This window comes from Molothrus aeneus, chromosome 6 (genome assembly GCF_037042795.1).
Source record: "Molothrus aeneus isolate 106 chromosome 6, BPBGC_Maene_1.0, whole genome shotgun sequence".
Taxonomy (NCBI): domain Eukaryota; kingdom Metazoa; phylum Chordata; class Aves; order Passeriformes; family Icteridae; genus Molothrus; species Molothrus aeneus.
Window position 1 is genome coordinate 54,182,893 of NC_089651.1, and position 10,618 is coordinate 54,193,510.

The window sequence follows — 10,618 nt, forward strand, 5'->3', positions numbered from 1 at the left end:
TTTGAATGGAAGAAGGATTAAAAGCAATCCCACTTGAGAGATTTTTGTGATTGGGAATGGATTCTGGAAAGGAAACTAACATGATCACAGAAACGCAGCAATTGCTATTAAAAACCCACCCCCAATTCACATTCAGGCAGAACAAACACGTAGGTGTTTATCTGTGACTTGCTCCATTCAGTCCCTCTCCTGCTGCCAGAACAGCCCTGCTTCCAGCTGCACAGCCAGTATTATCACTGGGTGCTATTTTTGGCTCCTGAGTACATCTCATCCTTCCCACGCCAGCCCTGGTACAAAGGACACAAACTCTTCTTCCCCCTCCTCATCCTCCTCTCCGCTCCAGTCTGCGCGGAACCGCTGCCGGCTCCGTCCCCTTGCTCAGGGGGCTCCTGAAGCTTTTCCCTGCTCCTTCTCAGTTTCTGGGCAAGAGGCTTTCCATCCAAAGCTTCATGTGGGAGGCTTCATGTTGGCATCCAGAGTACATGTCCCAAATATGTCCAGCCTCACTTCCTGATCCTAGTGCCAAAGAGCTACAGGTAAGTCATCTTCTCATGGGGGATGAAGTCCCTGAGTGCAGTGCCTGCAGCTTTTTACAAATGGGTTGTTTTTAGGGTCATACAATTGCCCAGCTATCACTTTGGTAGGTTTCCAGCTCTCGTCACAGTATGCTAACACCAGTTTTCTGTCTGAGGGGGCAGTGTTTTGTTCGTTCTGACAATGTGTAGCTTTGATTTCTGTAAGCTATTAAAGTAGTGAATATCATGAAATCACTTCCTTTTTAAGGTCTTCCTTGGCTAGGTGCTATCCAACCAGCCAGTTGTTTCATGTTTTTCTCTTCTGATGTGAAGTCTCTGCTAAGTGTTTGGAAAAGCTCATATGGGCAACAGCTGCACTTTGAGCTATAAATCTCTTCAAAGGTTCAGTTTCCTTGGTTGTGCCACAGGAGAAGCCCTTATAGCTATAACCACCCCCAGCCTGAGCTAGGCTGTGTCTCCCTAAACCTGTTTCATTTTACACAGAATAATCAAATATTCATTATGTGAGTAAGTGTGTGTGTGGCTGTTGCAGAGGGATTGGGGTGTTCACCTGGCAGATGAGAGACCCTGTTCCCAGTGACCACTCCAATGAATATTTAAGTATCACATATTAAGTATTCATTGGAGCAAGGATAGGAGCAGGCTTCTGCCACCCCCAAGGGAGCACCCAAACACAAGGCTGTAAAGTCATTCTTTCTTTCTTTCTTTAGCTCAATGAATATTTAATTATTCAAGGCCAAACAAGACAGCTCCAGTGGCAGAGACAGAGATTCCCTGCTCCTGTGTGTGCACCATAACCCCAATGATGAGGGCGTGTATATAAGATGTAGCTTTGTATTTCTTTGGACTCAGAAAGAAGTGAAATCCAGGTATTCCATAACCTGAATGGGGCTTCCAGATTCTTAGATGCTGAATGAAAAACACAGAACTCCAACACACACTGTCCCCAGTCATGAGACAGAGGTGATATGACCCCAGGATCAGAGAAAGCATCCTTATCAGTGATGAGATTGGTTTTATGAATCTCTCAGGAGAAGGGATCAAAGACATTCCTCACCCTATGGCAATTCCTGCTGGCTATGTAATATGTCTTTTGAGGTTATCCAGAATGTGATGTGTAAGAAAACCTATTTATTCCCTTTATTTTGGGGTCTGACACCCCCAGATTGCAGTCACTGGGATCTAATCCTGCTTCTGCAGCCCAAGGAGTGGATGTGTAAAATGGTGACCATGGGGAAAGCATCCAACAAGGAGGAAAGGCAATGGCATTTGGGTCAAAAAAGGATAAGAGTGGATAATTGAGGAGTAGAAAGATTAAAGCAAGGAGAAGAATTGAAGTTAGGAGCATGCATTCACTGAGTGGGGGAACAATAAACAAAGTGGGGGAAAAGAGAGCAGAGAGAAATGTAGAAGAAATAATAACGTTTACCTAGCAGAGGAACAGAGGGGAGAGATGGAAAGGGCTAAAGATTACTTCAGTCTTAAAAATAAAATGCTAAGAATCTCTACCCCTCACTTTGAAAAGCAGAAAAATTGCCATCTGCTCTCTACTGCCAGAGGGCAGTGGGTGTCTGAATCAAGGTTCTTTGGATTCAATTTGGGCAGCTGACTGTGGGAGCATTCCCATGCAGAACAGTGAGTTATTTCTATTATTGCAGCTCTGTTTCTTGTAATTTCAAAGAATCCACAGCATTATGATTCTGTTGTCAAAGACTAAATGTGGTTTCCAAAGCAAAAGTCAGAGCAACATCATAATTGTTATATTGAAATTCAAATAAATTACCTTCTTGTACCTATCAGGAGTGTCCAAACCCAAGTCAGCTTCATAGTCCCAGTTGTTGAAATGATAATGCTGCATTCTGAATGGAACTGCTTAGCTCAGAACATTTCAAAGGTGCTCCAAATGATATGGTTCATATATTTCATATCACATTTATGTTCTTCTAAGAGCAGCCCAAGGCTGTTGGGCAGCCACCTTCAGCAAATATTTGTTACAATTTAGAGAAACCCTTTTTGAAAATTTTGCTGTCCATTTCTTTAACTATCCTTTTCCCTTAGAATACAGCTTTAGAGTACTGCAGATCTATGGCAATGTAGGAATATCCCTTTTGTTTGGCTGTAAATATGACAGTGGTCTGTCCAAGCAGATGTGTTATATATCATGTCCTTCGAGGGACACGGTAACACATCCACCAAAGATCAAAACTTCACCCAGATGCTTCACCCTGTTTGAGTGGTCACGTGTTTTGTGTTTTGATCAACTCTTTAGACAGATGACAGCAGCTCTCCTCCTTCCATACTGAGGAAAAGGCCACCTGTGGACCAAGCTGTGGGGGAGAAGCGGAGAGCAGAGCGAAGGGTTCGATTTCGTGAGCCAGAAGAAGTCATTGAACATGGTATGCTCAAGCTATCGGGAATTTTGGCATGATCTTTCCAGCTTTTAACATCCACTCTGTCTGTCTGCATCAGCTTCCCCCTCTGATAATTTGTAATTTTCAGCTCAGCACAGAGCAGAGGATGGATGATTCTTGCTCTGTGCTCTGCAGAACTGCATCTGGTCCATTTGCCTGCCTGCCCTAGGATGGACAGACTGCTGCCTCACCCTCAGCTGCTGTCACAGTGACTCCTGAGTCAGCCCCCACAGGGGTCATTGTACACCCTGGGCCTGGCTGGGCCCCAGGGCTTCCCCAGAGCAATGTTTCCACTCAGACCAAATTTAAACATAATTATGTCACTGTGTGTAACTAGGATGCCACAGAATACAACAGCAGAGGTCTGAGCCTAGCAGCCAGGATGTAATAACTTCTGCCAACAGAGGCACCCAAGGACTGACACAGCTAACAAAACCTCTGGTCTTTTCATTCATGAACCAAAATATTGCAATTAGGTCAGTTGGGAGTGACCTTCAGCAGAGGTCTGGCACAAGGATCCAGTTTACATTTCTGCACTTATGCCATACCAAATAATAATTGGTGTTACCTTCTGACTTTCCCAAACCCATCCAACCAAGAAAATGGTATTTATTGGTAGAGAACTAAACTTATGTGAGTTTGATATGTCAGTTGGTCAAAACATAAGTGGCAGAATGGTAACATTTCTGTCAGCCACCTGTTTGGACTGCTACAGCTTCTGAAAATAAGGCTTGGCATCTGCTGTGTCTATAAACAGAACTCTCATTTGTTAGGCAATGCATCGTTTGGGATGCCTCCTGATGCATGGAGGGGAAGCTGTTTCTTGATAAGCTTGTTGACATGGCCTGGGCTTTCCCACCAAAACTGAACTCCTGGAGAGACTCAGGGAGTCAGCCTTAAATTCCTCAAAGCTCATCTGACTGCTCAAGAGCAGGATTCTGGAGGGAATTAATAACTCCCTCAGCTCTCTGCCAGAGTCCATGCCCCACATCAGCACAGGGAATCCTGCAGGCAGCCCAGGGGGCCAGGCTGGTCTCCCCCTGGCTCTGACTTCAGCAAAGCCACACTGGAACTCATGCAGGGAGCTGCAGGCATGGAGAAAACTCTGAGACTCTTTCATGGAGACATGAGAAATGTTCCAACCCATAATTAGTATTCTGTGTTGCAAACAGTCTGTGATTTAGTTTATTTGCTGTTTGTCCACACAATATTACTCACATTAAGGCTGGTAAAATGAAGGTTTCTGGCACCACTGAAATTTTTCCATTTCCAATCCAGGACTTTTCATCCTGGATTGTGTCTGGGCCTGGCTGCCAAGCAGACACATTTCCAGGATATTGTTGATGAAAGTTAGCCTGACAGTGCTTTCTTAACTCTCATTCTTTCAGCCTGCTGGTCTAAATCCTTTCCTTTCTAGGAATTATGTGGAGTAGGGAGGGCTTTCAGCAGAGCTGTTTCCTGACCTCTCTGCAACAGCAGCCATCCTGCCTCTGAATTCTCTCACACAATAATTTTTCCTCACTTTCCTGAAGTGCACCTGCATCTGCATGTTTGCATGGATTGGGTAGGTCCTCACCCAGAGCCAAAAGTGGTGTAAGAGGTTGCCCAGCATCTCCAAGGTGACAGGCAATTTCAGATACACTGCTTGGTCCTGGCTTTTCTCGTTCACTCACTGCCAAGAGACCTTTCCAGGCAAGTAAGAGCATTTTCATTTTGTTTTCTAGTAATTTCCTGCTGTGACTACGTAGTGGGTAAGTTGAATTTTTCACATTATAACTGTGAGCCATCCATAGCATTAACCTGAGTTTGCTTTTGCAGCTGGTGGGATGCACTGTGCAAATATATCCTCCATATGCACAGCAGCTTGTGTTGTCAGTGGTTGTTGCTTTTTCTTCTCAGCATAAGCAGCACAAGGTGCTGATGAGGTCTGGTGCAATTTTAAACAAGACATCTAGTAAGACAAATAGTGGAAACAAAAATTAAATCCCTGAAGCTATTTTTAATTTAAATATAATTAATATATTTTATGACATTCGAATAGGTACAGGTTTCTCACTAAGATATGCAGGGAAAGCACCCCAAGCTAAACAATAGTTCTCCCTGCTGAGTTTTGTATGAGGGGAAGAGACAATTCATTTATATGCTATCAGCAGGGTAGAAATAATAAAAATAATCAGGTTTTTTCTGATTTTTTTTTGAGGTCTGGCACCTTCACAGACCCCCAGGCAAATGAGTGTATGTGGATATTCTGATGATGGTGATCATTTCTAGAGGCCCTGGACAGCATGCAGCCCCTGCTGTAATCAGTGAAGGGGAGAGGGGTACCTATACACATGTATTATATACACACACAGAGCTGTAGTTTGGGGAGGACAAAAATCCTCTCAGGGAGATGTCCCCAGATCCCTCAGCTATTGCTCTTGTCCAGGAATGGGGGCTGTGTGCTCATGACAATGGTGGCATCATCTAAGGCTGTTATTGGGCTGGAATTTAAGGTAGTACAGCCAGAAAAGGGCCTGGGGGAAAGGCAAAGATCAAATATTCTTCAGGGCATGATAGAAATGTGTACCCAAGGCAAGAATTGAAACAAAATCTCCTGTATTCAGGTCCAGTGCTCTTCTCAGATGAGTTGCTATGAGACTGGGCACAGGTCTGTGCTCTTCCAACAGGCAATTTAACTAACAAATTTAAGCATTAAATTTCTAATTGTAATCTAGAAAAGCAAATTTGATTTTCAACACCTAAACTATGGGCTGAAGCTGTTGTAAGCTTAACTCATCACAATTTTGCAAGTGGAATTACTCTTCTGCATTATTTTCTTCTGTTCATAGATAGAACATATTTCATAACTGAGAGGATATAAGGAAAGCCCAAGTTTACATATGAGATCTCCCAGAAATTTCACATGGAAAGTAACTTTTTAAAAGTTGAAACAGGTTACAAGCACTTCATATGAAAGGGTTGATGTGAAAAGCTGTTCAGCTTCCACAGGAAGGTTTTCCTATTCCCATGTGTGCTCATCAGCCAAGGCCCACGTTGGAAAAGGCAGGTGGGGCACCCAGTCAGGGGCTGTAGCCTGTGGTATGGGGAATCTCAAGAGGGAAACACCAACTCACAAATCTGCTAAACCAGAAAGTGGTGAGCAATTCCCTGGCTAAACACCTTCATATCAACCCTGCACAGAATAATGCCAAATAAACAAATTTATAAAATCTGAAGCCTGCACATGGATAATTTGAAAACAGAAAGAAGGGCTAAATTCAAATGAATAAATTACTTGCTGCAAATAATTCACTCAGGTCTATTATGGGACATTGATTTGGTTTCTGGTTAGCTATAAAATGACTGCCTATTAACATTTTACCTTTTCCCCATACACTTTTTGATACATTATTATGTGTTTCTGGCTTGGTTTTATGACTTTTACCTTCCTCTCTGTACATCTGTGTGACAGTTTAATTGACTGGTGTGTATTCCAGGGCTCGTGGTAGAAGCTAATTTAAATATGTTACAGCTAATGTTGGCCCTTTACCCATAATAATACACTCCACATTTTTATCTCTTTATTGATTATGTGCATATGGCAGGAAAATAGCTGCACACTATGGGTTTTATTCAGGCATGACTTTGGCTTTATACTGCATGTTTAATACTTTAAGTGCTTTATGAAATAGTGCCGAGTGTGCAATGGCCATGCAGTCAGACAGAGCAGCCAGGGCTGAATCAAAACTGGATCCCCAAGGCCCAGGGATGGATACACACAGGCAAGGACTGGGACACAGCTGTCTGCAGGCTGAATGCAGCCTTCTGATTTCCACATGTGTGCTGTGCCCAACCTTTAAAAATGTTTGAAAAATATTTTGAAGGCAGGAAAAATCTTTACAGTATGCTCTTGCTGAAGAGCAAGTGCAGAGGATCTTGTGGTGTAATTAGCACACATAGCACTCTGAGAGTGGTTCAAACTGCCAGAGCTTTCTGAACATGCCTCTTAGTTAATGGAGTCATGTTTGGGTTCTTCCCATAATTAGCAGGAGTCCCAAACAAGCTGACTTACCAGGGAAAAGGACAGAAATCTATAGCTTCTGTCTTTTATGGGGCATTTGTGAACATTAAATAATTAGACCAAGTAGCTTCATATTCTCCTATCATTCAACTTAACATTTAGGGTAAAGGTATAAAAAATAATTGCTGTAGGGAAAGTTGAGATCATGCATTAGCTATGCTAATCCTGTTCTTATTGTATGTAATTAAACTCTTTAAATGCTCCATTAGATGATATCTTTCATGCTCACCACCTTCCATCAGGAGGTGTGACTCACTATCACTTAACTGATGCCTACAGAAATGCTCACAACCAGAGCCCTCTGTACCCTGCTGCTGCCACAAAACTGGGACAAAGGCATCAGCAGGGGATCAAATCTGGGAAGTGTTTAAGATGGCACTAAAATAATGCTGCTTCCTTTTTTTCTTCTCATCACCATTCAGCAGATGACAGGACATCGTCTGGGTTGCCTGTGCTCCTGTGGCTCTTGTTTTGTGCAGTGCTGATCCTTGCTGTGAGTCTCTACTACACCAGCATGAAGCAGGATGTCACAGTCCTGGAGGAATTTCAATCCCGACTTGTCATCTTCTTTCTTCACCTAAGACACGTTGCTCAGAGGTGCTGGACTTGGTTTCTGAGGCAGTAGCAGCATCCTCCAGCCTGACACTGCTAAGAAACATCAATGCAAAGCTCCCAGCCTACTGCAGCCACATGCAAGGAACACACGAGCATCCACCTCAAAGAGCAAGGAAATCACCCCTGCTGTGCACCATCCAGCAAACACTTGTTCTCCTTTTTCCTTCTTTGTTGTTTTTCTTTGTTTCACATCAATGGACATTCATACCAATGCCTTGAAGTCCCACCAAACTCATGCTATATCACCCTGAACAGCAAACAAGTATCTGGATTTGGTTATCCAGAGTTTATAAGCTGCTGATATGAGGAGCAAAAGCAGAGAGAGGAATACATTGATCCGTGCAGGCAGCAGCGAACTCAGAAGAAAAGTCTTGTGAGTCTCGGGTCAAGACTTAAGATACCAAACCTCTTTCTCCTCAAGTCTCCAAAGAATTACTCTGCAAAGGCTAAAATAAAGCTGAGCTATTGCACAGACACTGCTCTGGTGGCCAAAGGCTCGGCAAGCTGCTATATTTATACATCTGAAATGATTATTAGTAAAATCCCAGCAAATGGTTTTCTTGTTTCCTTTCACGAATTTTATTCATCCACGGGCAGAAGCTGGTTCTTAATGCTTCACTTGACTCCCAGGTGTGGAAAAGAACATGGAAACTCATTTAAACAGAAAATAGTTTATTTGCCTAACATAATAAATAGCAGCATTGAAACCCAGGTTAATCATCAAAACAGTAGTTTAATCCTCTGGGTTTGATTCAGTCCATAAACCCCACAGGCTGACATGCAAGATTTATGATAGTGCTTGTATTCAGACAGAGGTTATGCCTGAGTATCCAAGGCCTTATATCATGATAATATGGACTACTTATGAAGGTGTTGGATGCACAGTTCCTTTATCATTGTTCCACCATACTATGCATTTCTCTGAAAGGAGAAGTCCTTTTAATGGAGATCATGTGAAAACGGTGTTCTGGGTATCTGAGAGGACAACAAATGACTGCAAGTTCTTGAGCTTCAAAGAACCAGCACAACCAGCTTTTTAGATCTTAGATTCTGCTCAGCTAGCACCTGATGTGTGCTTGAGTTTATTTTGTATGGTAAGATTGACATCAGAAATTGTAAGTAAAAGAAAAAGGGAAAAAAAGGGGAGGGGAAAACACTGCAGAGAAGACAAAGAGATGTCTGCAAGACCTTGGCTTGTATTCACCCTGCCATTGCAACCATCAAAAAGCAAAAATGGTGCTTTATTTCTAGTTATTTTTTTAACAGAGGGCCATACATCTGCCCCAACAACCTTCTCCCAAGCAGCCCAAGAACTTTAACCAGGAGAGGATAAACAGGAACAAAACCTGCAACCTTTTCTCAGGAGAAGAGGGGGCAGCAGCTTGATTGAGGACAAGTCAGAAACATTTCAGCCCAAGACATAAAGAAGTGCCTTCAGTGGGTGCTCTCCTGCCTCTCCTAAGCTGTCAAAGCCACAGGCAGGCATTGGACACAGCTGGCCTGGGAAGCAGAGGGTGCTGCAGGAGCAGGGTTTGCCCCAGGAGTTGTGTGCAGATCTCTCAGGTACCCCAGCTCAAAGGGTGAGTCCCACCCCTGCTTCCCTCCCCTCTACCCTGCCTCAGTCCTGCTGTTGAGGTAATAAAGAAGAAAGGTTTTAAACCTGTGTGCTGGTGAATCTCTGGGGAAAAGGTTTAGATTGGTACCTGCATGGGGCAGGGGGGTGATTTCGACTTCTGTTTGCATTTTTTGAATGTTTGTGATCTTTTTAATGTCCATGTTGAAACTCTTTGGCAAATCAGTGGTGATTCTTTCTGGCTCTGGACTGACTCCTCTTAGGACTGTGAGGGAAAATGTGGAGGTGGTGTGAGGACCATCCATGTGCTCACCTTCCTGCACAGCTCCCCAGGGCATGGAGAGAGGACCACTTTTACACTGAGCATGCTGCAAAAGGAAAATGTCCACATTCTTCTTGTTGGGGCACAATTTATTGGTGTGAGGGAGAACTGCTATCACATCTGGGCTGTCACGGATATTCAGCAGAGGAACAGTTATTTTTGGCTTTTGTGTTGGCTCTGTTTGGGACTGTTTTGGGCATGGGAAAAGGCAGCTCTCAAGTTATCTTGAGACCACGGTTGAGGTCTCACCATGGCTTTAAAAGGTCTCCTGGGTCAGGATTGTTTACTGTGCTCAATCAGATACTTGGCAGGCAGCAGAAAGCCAAACTAAAATTGCCTTGAAGCCAGAAGGTTTGAAATAAATGAAAGCCAAAACCTGTTTCTGGCAGAGCAGTGACATCTTGTAGGTGAAGAAACTGAAGCTAAGAAAGCCATTGCATGTGGGAGTGAATGAAGTGGGTCAACATGACTGGGAATAGGAGAAAAATTCCAGCTCATGTGTCTGCACTTCTTTACTGCTGCACAACATCAGTCCACATACTGCTGTGGACTTACCTCTTTTATTTCCTTCTCACAGTGAAGCTCTTTTTCCATTCACCCACACTGCTTAAGCACACACAACCCCCTTTCCCTCTCTGCCCCTTCATTCTTTAGCCATCACAGCTTTATCCTCATCACTGTGAGCTGGATGCGATTTCTCCTTATTCTTGTTCAATGGTTTTTTCTCTGGGTGTGACACCTTTATGAGTTTGGCTCTCTAAAGTTAAATAAAATTATCTGTGTTGGGTAATAATCCCCTTGCTGGCCATGCTGGGTAATATTTTCCTTCGGTACAACTCCTGAGAATTTCCCAATAGAGAATAAAAAGGAGAGAGAATACATAATTTATTGCAAAAAGTGGAGATGCTCACCCGAATTCACACTGGAGCCAGCATGGTGAATTGCTTCAGAAGTCAAAAGTGCTGCAGCCAACCAGCTCTGGGCAATTGTATAATGAATGTAATTGTACTGCAAATATATGAATTGTAAAGGGCTGTGTTTTAGACATAGAGGGCTGAAAGAGGGAGTGATGTAGGACAGGGCCCGTGGGCAGTTTTT

General features: G+C 43.4%; 1 protein-coding gene across 1 annotated transcript; it reads left to right on the plus strand.

Annotated features, from left to right (window-relative positions):
• Positions 1-449: 449 nt before the first annotated feature.
• On the plus strand, positions 450-7,635 carry C6H14orf180 (chromosome 6 C14orf180 homolog). The gene is made up of 4 exons (XM_066552601.1): positions 450-536; positions 2,806-2,932; positions 4,672-4,698; positions 7,433-7,635. Exons 1-4 carry the CDS (start codon positions 450-452, stop codon positions 7,633-7,635), a joined length of 444 nt encoding a protein of 147 aa, XP_066408698.1.
• The last annotated feature ends 2,983 nt before the right edge of the window (positions 7,636-10,618 follow it).